The sequence below is a fragment of the Trichosurus vulpecula genome, chromosome 5, assembly GCF_011100635.1.
Source record: "Trichosurus vulpecula isolate mTriVul1 chromosome 5, mTriVul1.pri, whole genome shotgun sequence".
In the NCBI taxonomy this organism is placed as follows: Eukaryota; Metazoa; Chordata; class Mammalia; order Diprotodontia; family Phalangeridae; genus Trichosurus; species Trichosurus vulpecula.
Genome location: NC_050577.1, coordinates 270159355 through 270181488, shown reverse-complemented (window position 1 = coordinate 270181488; position 22134 = coordinate 270159355). Strand labels below are relative to the sequence as shown.

The 22134-nt window shown below is 49.1% G+C and overlaps 1 protein-coding gene across 1 annotated transcript; it reads right to left on the bottom strand.

The window, feature by feature from the left end:
- Positions 1-1316: 1316 nt before the first annotated feature.
- ZNF385A (zinc finger protein 385A) lies at positions 1317-21545 on the bottom strand. Its single transcript, XM_036760954.1, has 7 exons — positions 21414-21545; positions 11513-11623; positions 9244-9406; positions 3906-4148; positions 3223-3392; positions 2850-2945; positions 1317-2651 (listed from the first exon to the last, which is right to left on the bottom strand). Exons 1-7 carry the CDS (start codon positions 21498-21500, stop codon positions 2421-2423), a joined length of 1101 nt encoding a protein of 366 aa, XP_036616849.1. The 5' UTR covers positions 21501-21545; the 3' UTR covers positions 1317-2420.
- Between the last annotated feature and the right edge of the window lie 589 nt (positions 21546-22134).

The window sequence follows — 22134 nt, the reverse complement described above, 5'->3', positions numbered from 1 at the left end:
AACTCACTATGATCTTATTGAAATCAATCTTTGCATTTCATGTGCATATGAATGGTAAATTCTAAAATGTATTCATTTCATATTGAACAGAGGATATGGGAAGATTACTGAAAGCCAGGAAGCAGACAAAATGTTTGAGAATCCTTAGCAGTGGTTTTCAAAGTGTAGCCCTTGGACCCTTTGAGGGAGTCCTACAGGTTAAACTATTTTCATAATGATGCTAAGGCTATTAAAATACTCATCCCCTTTCCAACTACATATCTGTGTGGTTTTCTTCGTATATTACAACCAAAACAACACATTGCAACAGATTGCATGCAGGAGCAAATATGAGCAGTTAATCCAACTGTCTTCCATTAAGTCAGTCATTAAAGAAATTTGCAAAAACATGTAAAAACAATGCCACTCCTCCCATTAATTTTTTTTGTTTTAGAAAAATGTTATGTCAACATGTAATGGGTTTCTTATTGCTCATCTTTAATGACTTAATGGATATTTTTAATAATTAGTTTTAATTTTTAATAGAGAAAATATTGAAAGATTTAACCCACATAAGCAAAAGCTCTTTGGGGGTCTTCAATGATTTTTAAGAGAGTAAAAGGATCCTGAGACCAAAGAGTTCGAGAATCCTGGGTCTAGACAAACAGGGTGGGGAGAAGATAGGGCTGAATTCTGAAAGAGAACCTGGTTGAAGACACTATTAGGGTATTCTCACAAAACCTGAATGTGTGCTTGTGCGCTTCTGGTTACATGCCTGCACACAAACACACGCACAGTGTCTGAAAGTGTGTTGATTGTGTTAGGTAGAGATGAATGCGGATCCTGGTGGATCGCTGTGTGTGATTGTGTCTCCCACAAGAAACTCAGTCACTCGTGTGTCCCTATCCAGTCTCTCAGAAGTTGTGCATCTCTGGAGGGATAAGAAGCTTCTGCTAGAATTGGGGGCGTAACTGTTTTACTACGTTAACTAGGCTTCTCCACCCGCCGGTGCCTCGAAAGGCTGGAGCTCGTCTCTATTTGTGTGTCTCTGACGCCGCCTTGTGGAACCGCTGTGTCTCTTAAAGCAGGCAGTTGCCTTTCCTGGATGGTTGAGCTTAAGTACTAGAAGTTGCGGGAGGAGTGGGGAGAAAAGGGGAGGTGGTCCTCACTCAAATGCTCAGCTGGAGATACCAACCATCCCCACCCCCACCACCCTCTGGTTCCCGGACGCCCCACCACCACCTCCCCCGACTCAGTAGCCCCTCCAAGGAACAACCACGCAAGAGAATGGTCACCGGGGGTGGGGATAAGAGAAGGAAATTAAGAGACTGAGGTTTGGGGAGCGAAGGGCAGAACGAATCTGGACTTTATTGTTGGGAGGCGGAAGATGCTACATCATCAAGCAGAAACAGGTGATGGTGGTGGTGCAGAAGGGGGGCCGCCTCCCCAAGGACAGCAGGAATTTGACAACACCGAGGACAGAGAAACACAGAGGCCCCGCCCCCGCCCAAGTTGTGCAGTTGAGGGAGCTGGTGGGGAGGGGAGTGAGGTAATTGGGCTAGGGGTCAGGGAGCAGGGCTACAGCTCTGGGTGCGAATCCTTCGGCGGGGGAGCGGGGGGAAGGGGCTTCTATTGCTTTTTGCTCGCTCACAGTTTTGCGGAAGGCAGGGCCGGGGTGGATTCGGATTGGACGGACACCCCCTGCCCCCCTCAATACCCCCATGGACCATGGGTGCTGGTGAGAAGACAGTGGAAACCCGGGCTGGAGGAGAGAGTACAGGCTAGGGATTGGGTGTGTATAAGGGGGGAGGGCGGGGGTGTCACCGGATGTGTCCACCACCCACAAATACTGCCCCCAGTACGGGTTGGAACAGGTGTGGGGGTAGGGTGAAGGATGGGCCAGGTGGACACAGTGAGGCTGCAGGCCAAAATGCCAAAGTGCTTATGAGGGACCCCGGATCTCACCTGCCCCCCCCATGGGGATGTTCACGGAAGCGCTTCGGTTTGGGGGTATGGGATCCAGAGTCCCAGAGTCCGATTATTGCCAAGAAAATCCGTTCCTGACCCTCACCCCTGACCCCGACCCTGGACATGGCTTGTGAACCCCGTTTTTGTGCTAGGTTTGGGGGTAGGGACTGGATGGACATGGCTTTTGGGAGAGGGGGTAATCTCCAAAAGGGCTAGGGATGAGAGGCCCCCCCTTTTATGAGGGAGAGGGAGGGGCAGGGGTGGGGTTCCCTGAGATCTGGGGTGCCCCCCCTTCTGAAGCCCCCCTCCCCCGCTTCCCCCTTCCCATTCCTGGAACCCCGTACCTCGGGGTGGTCTGGGGGAGGAAAGAGAGACCCCTTCCCAGGAAAAGCCAGGAGGGGGGCGGGCTTGGGGGGGCCCAGAGCCTGGGTCCCAATAGGAATGGGGGGGAGGTTGGGGGTTCAGGGTTGGGGTCAGTAGGGGGAGAAGAGGATGGGTCCGTGCGCAGTTCGGATGGGCCCAGGGGCCGGGTGGAGCAGAGGGTGAGTGAGGGGGGGTCCCTGGAGGAGCGGGGCAGCTGGGGCTGGACGCAGGGACAGCGGGGAGCCAGCCGCTGCCGCCATCACTGCGGCCACCGCCAGGGGGCTGGGGAGAAGACCGCCGGCCAAGGACTTAGGCAGCTCCTTTGAGAAAGTCAGCGTGCCCTGCAGGAAGGAGAGGCAGGGGTTACCCCTTGCCTGCTGGAGCCCTGGCACCCTTTCCCCAATCCATTATCTACCCGCAGAAGGTCCCTCTCCACCCTCAGGCCTCGGAATGCCCCTCTGTCCCTCCCCTTAGGGACCTCTTCCCCCCACCCTTCCCATTACTCTCATCCTCTGGCTCGTCTGAGCACCCTGCCTCACCGCCAGTTCCCCAACGCCTCGTGGCTTCTTGTGGCGGCTCAGCAGGGGGTTAGGTTTACCAGCCATGCCGTCCCGGTGCCGCCGGCTGGAGATGTGCTGAAGGAAAGACGAGAGGGGCGTATAGGGGGTGGGTCAGAATTTCAACAGGAAATTGGGCCGGGGGTAAGAATGAGGGAGGAGGGAGCTTTGGCCCAGAATGTTGGGGTGTGGAGAGGGTGGAGTCACCCACTCATTACTCTTTAAGGAAAAAGATGCTAGCCCTGGAGAATGGAAATCGAGGCCACCCGAGCTCTACTTTTAGGGGGTTTAATCCTTCCTAGGGAGGACTTCTTCCCCAAACCTGGGGAATAGACAATGCGGAAGGCTAACTTACCTGTTTTAACTGGATCTCAGAATTGACCTTAACATTGCAGATTTCACAGTGGAAGGTCCGGTCCTGGGAAGGGGCCTCAGGTTCCCCAGGGGTGGGGGGCCCCAGCCTGGGGTACGCTTTGATGGGGCCCAGCCCACTGCGTGCCTCCAGGATTGTCTTGTGCTTGGTACCTGCATTTGAGATTGGGGGGGGGCGTGGAGAGAGGAGACTGGAGGTTAGATTCCCCTAGGCCCCCTGATTTCTTCTCTAAAGTCCTTCCAGGGAGAACAGGGAATACAGGTTCCTAATGAACACCTCAGCGCCTCCCTCCTAACTCCTGAGGCCTTGTTACCTTAGGTACCTCAATTTTGAGACTAAGGATGTCAGGGAGGGAAGGGGAGGCCCTCACTGGGGTTGGGGGAACACAACACCTGGTACATCTTAGGCACTTAATAAATGTTTATTGACTGACTGACTGACCTACTGCAGAGAATTCAGACAGCCAGAGAGACTGCTGAGAGTTCAGAGTGAGAACATAAGACATTTCAGGGTCATAACAGAAGTGAGGAGGTGGTGACCCAGGGAAGCTGAGGATAAGGCTGGACCAATGTGGTAACCAAGGTCCAAGCCTGGAGGAGGGTCCTGGACCAGGGTCAGCTGAGGTCAGGGGACTGGGAAGGTCAAAAGGTTGGTGGGGACTTTACCTTTGTTATGCGCCTCAAGCTGGGACAAGGAGTTCACAGCCACCTTGCACAGAGCACAGTATAGTAGCCTCTTGGCCTTTTCTTCTTCCTCCTTGCTGCCCCCTGGCAGTGAGGCTGGCACTGGAGGTCTCCCCTCTCCCTTGGCCCCTGCCCGTCCAGTTTCTGGGACATTGGGTGGGGAGGGGACACCAGGTTGCTTCTCAGGGGATCTGGGGGCCAGGCCCAGCCCGTTCTCCACCACAACTAGGAGGATGGGGAAAGAAACACAGGGGTCACGAGGGTTTGCCTCTGAAGAAAAGGCTCTGGCACCAGGGAAAAGTTGAGCTTCCATTTCTTACCCTGAATTTCTTCAGACAAAAGAACCCAGTCCCCCCACCTCCTGGCTGGAGCTCCTGGCTCTCTGGGGTATGCACCTAGCTTGACTTTCAAGGTTTCGACCCTACTAATTGGTAATGACCAAGTGGTTCCCCTCTTCCCTCCACTGTTCTCCCCTGCAGGGAATGAGCACATCCCTCCCTGCTTAGCAGAGTCCTGGCAGGCTGCCTGGCTAGGCTGGAGAAGCACTGCTGATCCGGGACCCGCCCGGCCTGGCCTCACTCGGCTCCGGGCCTGGTTGATCCCTAGGGCCCTGCCCCACCCCCAAAGAGGAAAGCTAGAAGGGGGGGGCAGGAAGGGGAGATGCATGGAGAGGCACTGAGAAAGGGGGAGATGGGATCAAGGAGATAGAGATGGGAGATCAGGGATAGAGACCGAGAGACCTGATAGACAAAGATACACAGAGAGAGCGAAGGAACAGGGACCGGGCTGGGCTGCTCTATAATTCATGGTTCCATTAAAGATGCACAGGGTCTAGTCCTGGGTCTGGGCTCCAGCCTCTCAACTCTCAACAGGGAAACTCCAGCTCCTACAGATGATCCAGTTTCCGGGTCAGAGGGAGGCCGGGACTGGGGGTGAAGGAGGTTGAGTGAAGAAGGGAACCCTAGAGAAGCATTCCAGGGCAAGAGTCCGTCCAGCCAGCCTACTGTTTCTCCCCTCCTCTCCCTGTTGTTGTCTCCTCTAATAATAACAATAATCATAGCTGACATTTGGATCAAACTTTACCATTTTCGAAGCTTTATTTCCCATGATCTCATTTGATCTCCACAACAGTCCTGAGAGGTAGACAAGGAAGGCGTCGTCGCCCTCCCTCTCTATGTCCCCCTCCCCCCCTCTTTTCTTTTTAACAGATGAGAGCACCGAGGCCCAAGGTCATGAGGCTTTTACTGCTGGAAGAGGCAGCAGGAAAACACAGGCCTTCTATCTCTCTCCCCCATTTAGTTTCCTTTAGTCTCTCAGCTCCAAGCCTAGATTCCTTCTGCACACCTAGCTTGGGGATGTTGAGTCAAGGAGAGGGAGGAGGCATAGGGATGCCTGGGTTCCTTCAGATCAGATTGTTACTGATATCTGATGCTGTGATATCTGGATAATGGTGGAGAGGATGCCCGGTCCACGTGTCTCCTTCCTCGCCCCTGCTCCCCATTCCTCTCTCTCTCAGATTTCTGACTCTAAACTGTGCTTGGAATGGCAGCTGGCAGGCAGAACTGGGAGAGACCTTCAAGATCATAGGATCATAGATTTTAAGCTGAAGGGGACCTTGGAGGCCATTTTAACAGATGAGGAAGTGAGGTCCGTAGACAAGTGACTTGCCCAAGGTCACACAGCTAGTTAATAGAAGAGCCAGATCCAGAACCCAGGTCTCCTGACTGCCAGTCTAGTTGCCTTTTTTTCACTGTTCCTGAAGAGAGAAGAATGGGGTACAGAGGAAAGACAACTCAGGACTTCTGAATTTCCCCTCCCCTGTGAAGGGGCCTCTCTTCTTGGGGAGGGGAGCCAGGTCAAGACATTGCCAATTCTACCTCCTTCTCCTCTGAGTCATTGGGTTGGGCTTCAGGGAAGACAGAAGGGACTCTGTGCTAGGAAAAGCTGGAGTGGGGTGTGGTGGGGCTAGGGGGTGACAGGATGGAAAGTCTAGATCACTGGGGTCTCTGGGCTTGGCTCATGGGCTTACCTGGGTGGGGAGAGCTGGGAATAGAGAGAGACTGAAACAGAAATGTAGAGAGGATAAACCACTCATTATATATGGGCAGTGGTGTGCAAATTACTTGGGACAAGCAATAATTTTGATGTGTGTTTTCATTTTGTGACAGAGCTGATCATTCTTGTGTGCTTTTGCTGGCTCTGGGCTGCCTCAGTATGCCTGACCTTGATCACATGAAACCTGACGGGGCTGGTTTTCCCACCTTTAGTTAATTCTGTCAGCTGAATGCTAAATTTCATATTATATATACATATTTTATTGTTATCTTTTGTTGTGTTTTTAATTCTGTGGTTTTTAAGAGTGGATATCACTCCAAGGAAACATGCAAAAGTGTCACTCTTAATGAGCACACTTCAACGACTGTTAGAGATATTACAGCAAGCTGTTGGTGTGGGGAAGCCAAGCATTTCAAGATTCATTCAAGCCCACAATGAAACAAGATCAGCTGCACTGAAGCGCAAAGGAAAGTGAGGTCAACAACAAAAATCAATGCCAAGAAATGGAAAAACTATCGCTGTGAAACAGCCTAATTAATTCTCAAAAAACAAGCAAAGACCTTCAGAGAGACCTGGCAGCTGGATGGGTTGTTATTGATTCCTCTCTAGCGCTCTGAAGGCTTCTTGAACTTGGAAGAAAAACGAGAAGACAAGTTAAAAAAAAAAAACAGCTGCTAACCATTGCTCTGAAGAAAAAATGCTTGTCACAGGCAAGACAATATAAAGACTGGATTACAGATAACTGGGGAAAATGTGATTTTTACTGATGAAACTCTTTTTCATTCAAGGATGAATTCATTCACTAAATTCATTCATTCATTCAAAACTGTCATTAGAAGTCTGAGTGAGCCTGTACAATCTAGGCTTCCTCACCAGACTGTAAAATATCCACCAAAAAAATATTTTGGGTTTTGGGGTTTTTTTTTTGTTTTTTACTTCTAGTGGCCCTAAAGTCTTGTCCCCATTAAGGGAATGATGAATTCTTTATTAAATATATTGATATACTTGAGAAGTGGAATCATTCTGGAATTACGTAAATTCTTAAATGGAAATGGAATACCTCCACGCAAACTTTGTGCCATGACACATCCTGAAAGGATAAGAAATTTATCCTAGAGATGGAGATGTATGTGCCTCAGTGGCCTAGGAACTCACCTGATAGAAACTCCACTGAAAACCTATGGTCTATAATTAAGGCTGAACTTAGAAATACGGATTGTTCCTCGTAAGGCAACTTAATGTTCAATGTGATTAAAATGTAGTTTTATAATAAGAAATTAAAGAATATGTGTCAAAATCTTATAAACTCATTGCAGAATCATGTAAAACGAGTGATTACAGCAAAGGGACATTTGCATATTAAAAGTTTTTTAAAGATGTAGAAAGTTGTAAGGGTAACAGTATGAGCCAATAAATTTTATTATTTTACTTCATCCCAATTTACACACCACTGTACATACAGATATGCATAAATATAGTGTTTTCCTCTCTATATCTATATGCATACTTCCTATCTCTATGTGTATACGTGTGTATATTTGATGACAGAGGGAAAGAAGGGAAGGTGGAGCAAGGTAGAGAAGAGGGGGGAGAAAGAGAAAGAGGGAAGAAGAAAAGGATGAGAGAAACAGAGAGAAAAGGAGGTGGAAAGAGAGGAGGGGGAAAGTGAGAGTGAGGGAAAGAGAGAGAAAGAAAGGGGAGAGAAACAGAGCAAGAGAGAAAGGGAGACAAACAGAAAGGAGAAAGAGGGAGGGAGTGAGAGAAGGGGGGACAGAACAGAGAAGGGAGAGAGAGAGAAAGGGAGGGAGGTAGAGAGAGGACAGAGAGAGACAGAGAGAGGAGGTGGAAGAAATAGAGAAGAGGCTAGAGAGAGAGGGGGGAGAGAAAGAGAGGAGGGAGGGGGGAAAGAAACACAGAAGCAAAGTGAGAAAAGTAATGAGAGAGAAAGAAGCAAAGGAGAGAAACAGTTAAGGAGTGAAGAGAGAGGATGGGGAGAGAAACAGAAGAGAAAGAGGGAGAGAGGGAAAAAGAAGTGGGGAGAGAAACAGGAGAGAATGAGAGAGACAGAGAGAGAGAAGGAGGAAAAATAGAGAGAGGGGGAGGGAGAGAGAGGAGGGGAGAAAGAAATGCAGAGGGAAAGAGAGAGAAGGAAAAAGAGAAAGAAGTGGGGAGAGAAACAGAGATAAGGGATGAAGGGAGAGAGGATGGGGGAGAGAAAAGAAGGGAGAGAAAAAGAGGGAGAGAGACGGGGGAGAGAAACAGGAGAGATAGAAACAGAGACAGAAGTGGGAGAGAAACAGAGAAGGGAGAGAGGCAAGGGGAAAACAAAGACGGAGACTGAAAGAGAGGGAGAGAGTTGGGGGTGGGGGGAGGATAGAGTGATCGAAGCTGAAAGGGAATACAAAGAAATAGAGGCAAAAAAAGACCAAGCATGACCAAGATCAGAATTTCAGAGTTGGAAGGGGACCTCAAAGACCATCTAGTCAAACTCATTCTCCCTCCCCCCCCACCACAAAATTCCACACACCCAACATGTGGTCATCTAACCTTTTCTTGAAGCTCTCCAATGAGGTGAAAACCATTCCTTCCCAAGACAGCCCTTCACACTACTGGCCAGCTCTAACACTTACGAGTACCTCTATAACTTCCACCTATGGTCCCTAGTTCTGTCTTCTAGGACCAAGCAGAACAAACTTAATCCCTCTTCCTCTGGACAGCCTTTCAAGTGTTTGAAGACAGATACACTATCCCCCGAGTCTGCTCCTTGCTAAATGTCACCAGTTCTTTCAAGTGATCCTCCTATGGCCTAGTCTCAAGGAGCTTCATCATTCTGGTTGCCCTCCTGTGGATGGTCTTCAGCTTATCAACATCCACTCTGAACGCCATTACCACTTGAGATATGGTCTGGTGAGAGCAGAGTACAGTGGCACTATCAGCTCCTGTTTTCCTGGAAGATAGGCCTCTCTAAATTTAACCCTATTAGCTTTTTGCCTGCCAAATCACACTGTAGCCACATATGGCACTTGGAGTCCACTGAAATCCCCAGATCTTTTTTTCCTCAGATAAAATGATGTCTAATATGTCTCTCCCTCCTTGTACTTGAGACATAGAGATACAGAGTCAAGCAGAGACAGACAACCAGAAAGATGCAGAGAAACTTATATGTATATATAATATATAACATGTATATGTATATAATATATAATACGGATAAGTGTGTATGATATGTACACGTGTATGTGTATCATGGGAATGACAGACACACCTGGACGAAGGGTCCCTCCATCCTCACTGGGAGGGCTGGTGCCTGATGGTGCTGAGTCTCCAGGTTCTTTGACAGCAGGCTCTTTGCCCCGGGTCTTGGCTGCCTCAATGCCTTTGACACGTCGGGCATGCCGGTTGCCCTTGTAGTGTGCCTCTGCCTGGCTCTGAAGAATAGGGAAATCAGAAGAAGGGTTGAGAATCCATTCTTTCCCTCAGAGCCTAGGTCTCCTCCTCACTCTCCATCCCTCTCTTCCCCCAGAGGTCTCGCTGCTAGGGGACTAGGTGAGAGAGGAAGAGAGAATCTAGAGAATCATTTTGACCTCTGTATTTACAAATGATTGCAAATTATCCCAATTCTTTTTTGGGTGTTCAGTCGATGGAAAAGAAGTAGGAATACTTCTTGAACCCAGAAATTCATGTTCTCAGGTCCTATAATGGGAGTTCTTAACCGTTTTTGTTTTTCCTGGGCTGCTTTGGCCAGCTAGGGGCGTCTTTGGACCCCTAAGTAAAATACATGGAATCACAAAGGAAATCAGTTATATTAAATACAGTTATTATCTATGTGTGAGTGTACACACACACACACACACACACACATTGAAGGACCCCCAGTTAAGAATATCTTTACCTAGAAGTTAGTAACACCCTAGCCCCATCTTGTTCCTATACCACTCCTGTACCCTGGCCTGCCTCAGACTACTACCCCCTCCCTAGTCCTTGGAGAGGGGGGAAGTACATGCCTCCCCAAGAGCAGAATGCTAATCTATTCTTGGGAAGGGCCTGGATGGCACTCTAGCTGGTACCTTCCCCAACTCCCAGATATCCCCACCCCTCATGCCTAGTCCTTTTTCAGCATAAGGTTCAAGGATTGGGTCTGGGGTGTATATATATACACCTCCCCCCCACACACACATACGCCTGGGTCCCTGTCCCAATTGCCCTGGGTTTTGTTTCCCCTGAGGTCTCCATGGCAGAGACCCTGGAGGACCCTGGCCACTGGCCCTCTAGATCAGCTTTCTAGCTCTAGCTCAAAAGACAGATACAGAAACAGAGACAGCTGTCAAAACAGAACCCACAGTAGGGGTGGGAGGGTGAGGGTGAGATAGAGAAGGCAATGGGGGGAAAGGGGAGCTGTTTCCCCACCGTCTAGATCTCCACATACCACTGGTGACCAGGGCAAGAGGTTCAGGGGAACTGGATGCCTGGGTCCTGTCCCTGACTCCGAGTGAGTGAACTCCTCATACCCTGGACTTTCTCTACCATTTCCTCTGTCTTCCTCCCCTCCCCCAATACAGTAACCTCCTGCTGGGTGAACAAGATCCCAGGAGCCACAAGGTCCCTGGGATAGAAGTAGGAATGTAAGGGGTGGGGAGGAGAGAACAGACTCAGCAGGCTGCGTGTAGAGGGGTAGTAAGAAGACAAAACCCAGCAGCACAAAGAAGGAAGAAGAGAAGAAAGATAGACGGAAACTAAACATTCTATCCTCTGTTCAGATGTTCAGCAGAATGAAATTTTGCTGTTTTCCCCTAAAAGATCTCAAAGCACTTGTATCCTACAAAAATCTCTTTTCTGTCTCACATAGCAGAAACTCAGAAAGGAGATTGTCAGGGAAGATCAGATACCTGGGTTGTGGGTGGCCCTTACTGGGTCCTTGGGGAGGGTGGAATATGTGTGTTTGTGTTTGTGTGTGTGTGTTAGTGGGTTTGAGGGGATGGAGGGGAGAGGTGGTGCATGGAGGAAATAGAAGTTACATAGGGAAGAGGCAATCATAGGTCACAGACTCTCCTTGTTATCAGACAGGAAGACCCAGCCACGTCCAGAAGGGTCATTCTGGCCAGCCCCCTGCCTTTACTCCATATGACTCCTTTTTTTTCCAAAACCTAATCTCTCTTCTTCTGGAAATTCCCCAGCCTTCCATGAAGATTATAGCTAGAAGGAATGGAAGGATGATCTTTGGAAGGGCCAGCTTGCCTGAAGGGGGCCTGGGAGAAGCCTTGCCTACTGGGACCAAGAAATAATGCAAGTTAATTGGCATAGTTATTTGTGTATCAAGAATGTATTATCAACTTCATATCCAAAGTAATGTAGTCCTTGACCCTCTCTCTTCAGTGTCCCCCCATTTCCCACTTCTCTTGTCCCAAGTTTGCCCCACTGTCCTTCCGGATCCCTCCTCTCTCCCACCAAAGTCCCACCAGCCTCCATCCTTGTCACCCTAAAGTCCCCTGAGCTCCTGCCTTTCTTTCTCCCTTTAGCTGATTTGGACCTCTCACCTGGGAATTAAATCGGATCTGACAGACGTTACAGGAAATGATTGGCCGCTTGGTCTTGAGCAGAGGTCCGCCAAAGGTGTGAGACAGAACAGCCTTCTGCACGGGATCCATCTGAGGACAGAGGCAGGGGATGAGTCATGGACCCTAGCAAACTGCGCCAGTCTCCAAAGGCCCAAAAAGGATCTCCTCTTTCAGCATCTCCATACTACAATTTCCACATTGGCCTTCTCAGCCCCCCCAACTATGTTTGACCCCAATACTCCCAATTTCAATGTCCTCTCCTACTTTCAGCCCTAGTGTTCCCAACCCCAACATCCCCAACCTTGTCATTCCCAACTCCTCTGCCATCAGCCATGGCCGGTGAACTTCCAGACCAGTTCCCACTGAACCTAAGTGAACCGATTAAGATCCTTCTTCCCAGCCTCATCTCATTCCAGGCCCTGCTCTGGACCAGGAATGCCTTGGGGACCTTGGATACGTGGTAGCAGAATGGCAAAATAAGTTACCAATGACCCCGTCTGAGGCTTTTTAGTCTCAACAATAAAGTTGGTGACCAGAGTAACTCCTAAAATGTATCTGTAGCTGGAATTCAGCAAAGAGACTAGGTTGGGAGGGGAAAGCCTGGAGCCTCAGCCCTTCCTCAGAGTTCCCTCTGGCTAAAGAGAGAAAGCTAGGGATCTTGGGAGCCATCTCTCTCCCTGAGCAGCAGGGCCCCCAGGGCCCAAACTGTTGTCCTGGTCAGGATTTGAAAAGCATCTCTCCCTACCCTGGGAGAGATGGGCCAGCAGATGTCTCTTCATCTGCCTGCCAAGAGGCCACATGGGGAGGGGAGGAGAGGAGATGGGAGTTCCTGTGAAGTTGTCTTCTGCCACAGGGGGCCAGGAGAGGCCAAAGGATGGAGCAAGGGGACCCCCCAGCACTGAACAATAGCTTCTCCCCACTGCCCCCATTTCTAGCCCTTCTCTTCTGAAGGGGGCCTGGGAGTGGCAGGCCTGGAATGCAGCTGGGAATAGGGAGGAATGGGTGGTGACAGGGACCACCCATAGGAATGGGGCCAAGCTGGGGTTGATGCATAATCATCCAGATGGAGGGGTCAAGTGAGGGCGGGCAGCTCGGGGTTCCAAGATCCTCAGCTCCACGGCTGAACTCCCCTTGCCTTGATTTCACTCTTTCCAGAGAGATTCTGAGTTTGAAAAGTGAATCAGGGAGATGATCCGAGAGAACCCAGGCAGCTTGGCTCCCACCTACCTATCCCCAGTAACTGCCAGAAGAGGAGGGAAGAAATTTACAGCTGGAATAGGGGCTTCGGGATCACTAGAGAGAAAGGTCACTCATGGTGATCACCATTCAGTGTCTTCTCCTCAAGTTTTGGTAATGGTAGTGCTAAAAAGTCTTAGCTTCATCCAGGAAAAAAAGGGGGGGTTTGATTGACAGGTGTCAATATTTACCTTCCCTACCCCCCCCCAAAAGACCAAGCCCACATTGATGGAAAAGCCAACCAATGGAAGGGGGTGTGTGTGGGTATGTATTAAGCATGCCGTGATGAGTCTTTGTGTATGGGTGGGACGTGAATGGGTATCATGTGCTCTTTATACGTCAGCTGCTTATCTACATCCATCTCTGTGTGTGCAGGGCTATAGACATGGGTGAACGGCTGTGTTGTGTAATCTACATATGTGTTTATCTGAGTATATGTATAATGTGTATTTGACATTCATATAAGTGTATGAATTTCTGTGTGTGTGTGTGTGTGTGTGTGTGTGTGTGTGTGTGCCAGTGAGAGAGTGAGAGAGAAAGAGAGAGACAGAGAAAATATAGAAGTGACACAGACTCCCTTGCTAGACCTAGGCCTTCAGAACTAAACCCATCTCACCCTGAGACCCGAAACCCTTCCCTTCCCCCTGTCAGATGGGACCCTGGCCCCTTGGCCCCCTGAGTTCTCTGCTTCTTTACATGCAGGGTGGGGGTTGGAGATTCAGCCCAACCTGAAACTCAATATGGGCCAAGAAACCCAAGTCAGATGAGCTGGGGTAGAGAGAATAGTGTGTGTGTGTGTGTGTGTGTGTGTTGGGGGGACAGGAATGGGGATGGAGAGGGAGTGAAGGAGACAGGGTGATGATCCTACCGGTTCCTGTTCTCTATCCTAGATGCTAAACTCCCACAGTACTGACAATGATTTCGACACTGTCCTTTCTTCATCTCTTCCCAACTACCCTCCCTTGACCTTTCTTGACCCGCAGCTGGCTCTGTCTAATTCTCTTTCTCCTCTCTAGGGTGACAGAACCTTCTTTTCAGAAGCTCCCCCATTCTACTCCCAGGTTCTAGGAAAGGTCTAGTTTAACTGTGTAAATGCCAGATTGGGGCAGGGGATGAGGAGGGAGGTGGTGAGGGAAAGCTGAGTGACACCCAAGTCATACAATTCCCTTCTGTGTATCTTCCTTCCTAGGAAACTGGAATAAATGTCAGCCTTGGTGTTAGAATGCCTGGGCCCAATTCTATCCACAGAGAAGGAATGGTTCAGGCCAAGGTCAGGGGGACTTAAGTGACCTAGCTCCCAGTTCTGAATATTCCAAAGCCCATCCCCACCCCTGAGCCTCTTCCTGAGTTACAGGGTCCTTCTCCATGGGGGGCTCCCAAAATATATTCCACCTAGATGCTCTCAAAGATTAAAAATCAAAGTGGATTGTCTTCTTGAGAAGCTAGGGAGGAATAAATCAGGAAAGGCGCTATGTGTGTTGGGGTGGGGGGAGGGAAGAAAGCAGGGAGGAACCAGAAAGGGAAATTGAGGAGGGGGGCTTTGATTACATTTCTTTCCATCGCCTTTAACTGATAAAGCCAGGTGCCCCTCTATAGGTTTCTTCACCCTTTTCCCAGACCAAAACCCCCACAGAATTAAAAACAAACAGACCAGGAAGGAGGTTAGATAGGAAGGGAAGAGAGAAGGCCAGAGATCGGGGGCCTGGAGGAGAAGGACATCGAGATTTGAGATAAGGGAGGATGGGTGAGGGGCTTGTATGAGAGAAGCAGGTGGGAGACTTGGAGGGGTAGGAAGGAATCCTGGGAAATGTAGAGGGCACAAAGAGGGCAGGTTTGGGGTGAGAATCTGGAATGGAAGAAAAAGAAGATGCACTGGGGTCTGGAAGGCATGGGAATCTGCAGAAGGGTAGAGAATCTGGTGATGTGGTGGCAGCAGCCTGAAGATCTGGAGTGCTCCGAAAGAGATCTTGGGGGGACTGCTGGGGAATCCAGTGTGGAGGGGGCAGTTTGGGCGGGATTCTTCGGGATCGGGAGATCTGATGTGGGGGTGGGGAGCGATTCAGGGCTGTGGGGGCCTGTGGGGGAACCAGGGGTTCAATGGATGGGAGAGGCAGCTTGTAGGGGAGGGGCAGGCGGGGGTTGCGGCAGCGGCGGGAGCCGAGGGGAGCGGAGGGGAGCGGGGGGGTCCGGGGTCGCTTACCCTGCGGGACCCCGGGGGCCGCGACTCCATGGCCCGGGGTGGGAGGACCCGGGCGGAGGGGGGCCGGGCCGGGCCAGGGACGCGGCGCTCGCTGCCCGTGCGGCTCGGGGCTGTGCGGCCGGGCCGGCCGGGGTAGAGGGAGGCGGTACCGGCCGGGGACTGAGCCCCGCCTCGGAGGAGGGGCTGAAGGCGGGCCCGGGCCGGGGGCGGGAACTGGGACCGCAGAAGCCCCGGACAAGGGGATGGGGATGCAGGGTCTCATTCTCCTCCCAGATCTCAGCCAAAGAGGGGTCCACTGCAGGCGGACGGACCCAGGCACCTCCGCGTCCTGCGATAATGACCCTTCTCTGTCTGATGTCTGGCGTCCAGCCTGCTTGCACTGCACTCCCCTCTGACGTCCCTGTTTCTCATGCTCGAACCCTGCCCTTCATTCCTCTCACCACGATCATCCTCCCCATCCATTGTCCGGCCCTGACTCCCCTCTGGGACGGGGACGCAAGCCGCGGCTTCCCCTTGGGGGTCCTTTTGCTCCCCGGTTAAATTGGAGGAAACAGGCACAAAAGAGGAGCGCACCATCCTTCACCTGTAGGCGAGGAAGATGGAAACGGAACTCAGGTATCCAGGTCCCCTGCCCCTCCCTGAGCCGCCCCTTGTCAGGTAGATCTGGGGGAGCCACGCCGCAGAAGACCTAAGACACCGAACTGGCTAGGGCTCCCTTATCCTGGCTGGGTCAGCAGCCAGGCTGAAGACCCAACCAAGCTTCTGGATCTGTGCAGGTGCTGCCCTCTGGCGGCCACATGTGGCAGGGCGCGGGGCGGGGACCCGAGGAGGGGGTGTTGGAGGAAGACAGAACCAACAGAGGGTAACCTCAGATCACCTAAGACCTCTTTCCCTCCCCCAATGCACATCTTCAGATCTGCACCTGGCCAATCCCCACCCCCTTTTCCCATACCTCGACCATAGAGGCTCCCTAACCTGTATTTTTGGATCTCATTTCATCACTTCCTAAAGCAGAGACAGAAGAAAAGGAAGGCTAGGAACTGGAAGATAGCTGGTGTTTGGGAAGGGCATGGAGTTAAGCAAAGGCTGTCGACCCAGGGTCCTTTGTCAGGTGTGAACTGGAGTGAGTCGGTCAGGGAAAATGAGCTGACAGATCGGGTAGCAGAGCGGCTCACAAACTTTTTGGTCTTAAAATTATTTTAAAATTGTTGAGGACCCTTCAAAGAGGTTTTGTTTATGTGGGTTCTGTCTACTGATTATGTTAGAAATTAAAATGTCTTAGCATTGTTGTGAAAATGGTTGTGATGGGCAGCTAGGTGGCGCAGTGAGTAGAGCACTGGCCCTGGAGTCAGGAGGACCTGAGTTCAAATTTCACCTCAGACACTTGACACAGTGTGACCTTGAGCAAGTCACTTAACCCCAATTGCCCTGCCTTCCCCCCTCCAAAAAAAAAAAAAAAGAAAATGGTTGTGACCTCATCACTTGGACCCCCCCCCCCAAAAGGTCTGGAAAATAAATTAGATTTGGGGGTCAGAATAACTCCAGCTCTTCAACTTATTAACCTGTGAAGGTAAGCTCCTTGAGGGCAGGGACTCAGGGATTGTTGCATTTTTGTCTTTGGATCCCAAACGCCAAGCACATGGGATAGATAGGCATAGAGACTGAACCTGTGATTTCATAGGTATAGAGATCTCCCAGATGAAGGAAGCTCCTTTTATCAATGCAGGTCAACCCCTTCTCTGCAGAACTTAGAGTCTTAAGAGTTGCCAAGAGAACTGGGAGGGTAACTGCTCTTGCCCGGGGTCACATAACCAGTAAATAGTCGGAGGAAAGATTTGAACCCGGGTCTTCCTGGTTTCAAAGCCTGTTCTCTATTTACTACACCAAGCTGCTTCTGGTACATAGTAGGTGTTTAATAAATAATAAATTGTGTGACCTCGTTATGTGCCAATGACCTGGCAATTTACTTCCTCTCTGTAGGTCTCTGTTTCCTGATCTGTAAAATGATAGGGTGGGCCTAAGGTGCCTTTCATCTCTAACCCAATACTAGTGTATTCTACTCAAGAGCTGACTACTATCTGAGGAGGAGCTGACAGGAAAGAGTAGGAAAATCCCTATTGTTAAAGCCACTGATCTTTTCTAACCAGTGCTGCCCTCCCCCCTCCCCCAATCCTCCTTGACTTCTCTGGGGCATCTGATACTGCTGACAATACCCTCTCCTCCTGGTCTTCTTTGACCCTCCTCTCTTCTGGCATTGCCTCCACGCCCCGCCCCACCCCCCAATCCCCGGCTTCTCCTTCTCTGTTTCCTCTTAGCTAGCTCTTTTTTCCTATTTCCATCTCCTGTTAAGGGGCCTGTTTTGGAAGGCTCACTCTCTCTCCATGTTCCAGGCATTAACTATTACCTCTATGCAGTTTAAATCAATAATAGTCCATATGTCCATAGGTTTAATAGTTTACACAATGGTGTCAAAGTCAAATGGAAATGGGGGGCCACTAATCCCCACATTGACTTAGTTTTAAAGTATATTATCTGTGTTTTATTGCATTTTTATTTCCATTTCCCAATTACATTTTAATCTGGTTCAGGCCACTCAGGAGTGTTGTGACAGGCTTCATGTTTGATGCTTCTGATTTATGTAACTTTTTTCCCCCACAATAGCTCTACAGAGTAGATAGTGTTTGTATCCTTATTCCCATTTTACAGGTGCAAAACTGAGGCTCAGAGATGTTAAATGACTTGTCCAGAGTCACAAACTATTGAACTTCAGAGAACAGATTTGTCCTTGGGTCTTTCCTGGCTCCAAATGTCTTATTTATTCCATTAGATATTTGTGACCAGTTACAGTATAATAACTAGCTCTTCTGACTTATGAAACAATGGGAAAAGCAGAGGATCTGCTGTCTGAGGGTCTGGGTTTGAATCCTGACTCCCTTCTTTGCACAGGTGGGGACTACAGGTATAGAATATCGTATACACAGTACTCTCAGCCTTAATCCATACATTGGTTAGTCAGAACTAATTGAGATGCTTTTCTTTCTCATTTTATTTCATTTTTATTCCTTGTGATAAGAAAGAGATAGCTGTCCTGGGATAGGAAGAGAGAGAAAGACAGAGAGACAGAGAGAGACACAGAGAGAGAGAGACACAGGGGAGAGACAGACAGAGACAGAGAGATACAGAGAGACACACACACAGACAGAGACACAGAGAGAGACAGAGACAGAGAGAGACACAGAGAGAGACAGTGACAGAGACAGAGAGAGAGACACAGGGGAGAGAGAGACAGAGACAGAGATACAGAGACAGAGAGACATGGGGTGGGAGGGAGAGAGTGAGAGAGAGATTTGGAAATGGAGGGGATTTAAAAACAAGCTACATGAATGAGAATTGTGGGTTTTGTTGTTGGGTTTGTTTTTTTTTTTAAAGAAATCTTGGCTCTGTTGTTATCGTGAACAAACCACTTAACATCTTTGGACCCTAGTTTCTTAATGTATAAAATGAGGGGTTTGGTCTGAATGATCCCCCAGCTAAAGGTCTCATGATCTTTTGACTTTAGATTGAAGACATCACACAGCCTCTGTAGCACTGCCCTCAGTCCTGAATTTCTAATGGTCTTCTGGGTCCTTTTTTACTTCTATGTCCTTTCAACGCCCCAAACTCAATGTGCCTGAAACTAAGCGTATCATCTTGCTCCCCTTGCCCCGCACCATGGTACCTACTTCTCAATTCCCCTCTTTCTGTTATTGTCACCTCCACTGTTTCATTCAAGATGGAGACCAGTAATCAATCATCTTGGACACCTCCCTCTCTGTCACCAGAACAATTTAACTCTTATGAAGTACCAAGTCTGTCTGTGAAAGACAGTATGCTAGGGGATGGCGATGCAAAGATGAAATAAAGCATGGCACTGCCCTCAAGGAGTTGGTGAGTATTTATTAAGCGCCTGAGCACTTTACCCATGTGACCTCATTTGACCTTCACAGCAACAACACTGGGAGGGAGGTGCCATAATTTATCCCCATTTAAATCTGAGGAAACTGAGGCTGAGAGAGATTAAATGACTTGCCTAGGGTGCCACAAGTAGTAAATTGATGTATGGTTTGAACTCAGATCTTCCTGACTCCAGACCCATCAATTTAAGCAGCCTCTAGCTGACATGTACAAAGATAAGTGTGTAAGTAAACTTCTTCTACAGTTGCCTTCACCAACTTTAATACACAAATACACAATCTGTGGTTTCATTCACATAGAGAACTTGAGATATGGGAAATCCTTCCAGAAATACACAAGTGCAGATCTTAATAATAAGGCCGGGGGCAGCTAGGTGGCGCACTGGCTCTGGAGTGAGGAGGACCTGAGTTCAAAATCGACCTCAGACCCTTGACACACTTACTAGCTGTGTGACCTTGGGCAAGTCACTTAACCCCAATTACCCTGCCTTCCCCCCTCCAAAAAAAATAATAATAAGGCCCGAGGAATTGCCTGAGGCATATAAAGTTTAAGTGACATCCCTAGGGTCACACAGCGTTAACAGTTCAGGGATTTGAACCTATTTCTTTGACATGAATAAATATCATACATACATGTGTAATGTATGTGTGTGTAAGTGTAAATATTATGCGTACAAGTGTAGTGTGTAGAGTTTCCTGAGGCTCCGTGGTCAATTGCCAGGTCACCCACCTAATAATTCAGTCCTGAATTCTAGCCATGCTACCTAGACATCGTGTATCTCACATTTCCAACCCTTTAAGGGTTACAAGGGTTACAACAAGCAGTTTCACCTTCATTTTGCAGATTAGAGGTTAAGTAATTTCTCATTGGTAACACAGCTGGTAAGTGCGGGGGAATTTGAACCCAGGTTTTTTTGCCCACTTATACTCTAGGACTAGCTACCCTCTGCATAACAAAGAGAATACTGTTAACACGTGATAGTCTTGAACTTCAAGGGTTACAAGGTATTGGGGTTGAGAATATCACTAGTTTAACACGCTGGCCATTCTGAGGGTGGGAATTTCAGGCCCTAGCAATCATGCTCGACATTTCAACCCTGTAGAATCTTGGAGTTTGGAACCAGAAGGGACTGTAAAAGGTCATCTAGTTCAATTCTCTCATTTTACAGAGCAGGAAGTAAAGACCCAGAGAAACGTACGAGCTGGGATTGTACAGGGGTTCCCTAAAGTCTTAGAGTAGTTTCAAGCTAATTAAAGCTCACCCTGTGCGTTACATAACCAGACACCAATGTAAAAAATGTAAAAATACAAAACCTCACCTTGTAGTCTGATCACCCATTTAAATAAGTTCCTATGGAACTATTTCCTGTAATACGGTTGGCACTAACATTGAGCTTTTTAAGAACCTCGATGTTGGGAGGGTCCTCAGAGGCTGTCTGGCTCAAATAGTACCCAAATAAGAATTGCATCTCCCACCTTCTGGACCAGTAATCATCCAGCCTTTGTTTGAAAGCCTTCCTCCTCTAGGAAGTCCTCTCAGATTGCTCATGGTTTCCCCTTTCCTTTGAACTTTTTCAGGACTTGTAGTGTGTATCACAAAATTTGGAACTTAACTGGCAACTGTTTGCTCGATTGCATGCTGGTGTTTCATTTAGGCTAACTGGATCTCTTTTAACTCCTTGAAGTCAAGACCTATTCTTATATCTCAAATCAAAAGGATCAAATGAGATATTTGTGAGACAAAAAAGTACTTAGCGCAGAGCCTTGCACACAGTAAGCTTTAAATAAATGCTCCTTCCCTTCCTTTCTCTTATAACTCTTTATAACTGGGCTGGGTACATTATAAGCTTCAAATAGTACTAACAGTGCTGGATTTTAAATCCAGAGAATGGAATTCAAACCCCAAGTCCTATATGTATACTAGCTCTGTGCTCATGGGCAAATTACTTAACCTTCCTAAAGCTGTTTTCCCATCTGTTAAATGGTGGCAGTGATACCTTCCTGTCAGAGTTGTGAGGAAAGCATTCTGTATACCTCATAGTGCTGGAGAAATGGGAATGACTATTTTTAATACAGAAAAGAGACCTGAGGAGAGATGGACAGTGAAGGAAGAAAATATGGCAGGCTCTGAAAGAGAGAGTGGGGAATGAGGTCTGAGGAATCAAGTAGGGGCTTCACATCTCCTCGCTGAATTGTAAACTGCTTTAGGCTAGAGTTACTATCATTTGTTTTTTGTATCTTTATTAAGTAGGTCTTTAATAAAAGTAGCACTGAATTGAGATTGAGAGGAAAGTATGCCTTGGCCTAAGGGGAGAGTGTGAATGAAGCTTGAGGGGGAGAAACGGGGATCTGAGAAGGGGTGGGGTCTGAAGGCTGGCAAGAGGGGGAGAGGAAGAGGTGGAGTTAGAAGAAAGAGAAGGGGGTTAGAGGTAGGAACTAAGGGAAGGGTGGGGAGGGGAGGGGGTTTGAGAGGGTGCAGGGCCATCCTTACCGTGCCGAAGTTGCTGAAGAGACTCAGGGTGGGGGCTGGCTCCATTGGGAAGGGCAAGATCTGCTTGAGGTCGAGGGGGGGCTGCATGATGGGGGGCGGGTGAAGCAGAGGGAGGGGCCCCGCTCGGCTCAGGCTTCCTGTAGCAGGGAGAAGGTAGGTTATTGGGGGTGAGGGGAGGTTGGGTGGTAACAGTTGTGGTCTCTGCCCTCCCCGACTGCAGCCACCTTGTCTGTCCTGTTCATCCACCCCCCCACCCCCACCCCTCCATATACGCTCCATGGGGCTTCAGCTATAAGTGTGCTATATATGGTGACAGAAACAGGGAGGGTGCAACCCTTTCTTTCCCCCAGGGCTGGTTTCACTTCTCCCTTCTCCAGATCTCTCCCATCCCCCAAGATCTCTAAGCGCTTTTCAGACCCAGAAAGAAACCTCTGTGTTTGGTAAGCATGGGACTGAGATGTCCTTTATCCCAAGCTCTATCTTCCAGGAATCTGGAACTTTTCCCCCTCCCTGAGGATCCCAAAGCCCTTAGCACCCTAAGGGAAGAAAAGTCATGGACTCTCACAGTTGGAAGGAACCTCCAAGGTCATCTAGTTCAACCCCCACTGAAATCATGAATCCTAGTTACAACATCCTGACAAGTGGTCATTCCAAGCCTCTACTCGAGGACCTCCCATCATGAGAAACTCACTGCATCCCAAGGCAGCCCCTCCCCTCTGCC

Coding starts and splice junctions, on each gene's coding strand:
- ZNF385A (XM_036760954.1), bottom strand. CDS start 21,500: ATGCAGCCCCCCCTCGACCTCAAGCAGATCTTGCCCTTCCCAATGGAG. Junction 11,624..21,413: donor TCTTCAGCAACTTCGGCACG/GTAAGGATGGCC, acceptor CTCTGTCCTCAG/ATGGATCCCGTGCAGAAGGC. Junction 4,149..9,243: donor TGGAGGGACCCTTCGTCCAG/GTGTGTCTGTCA, acceptor CCATCCTCCTAG/TTGTGGTGGAGAACGGGCTG.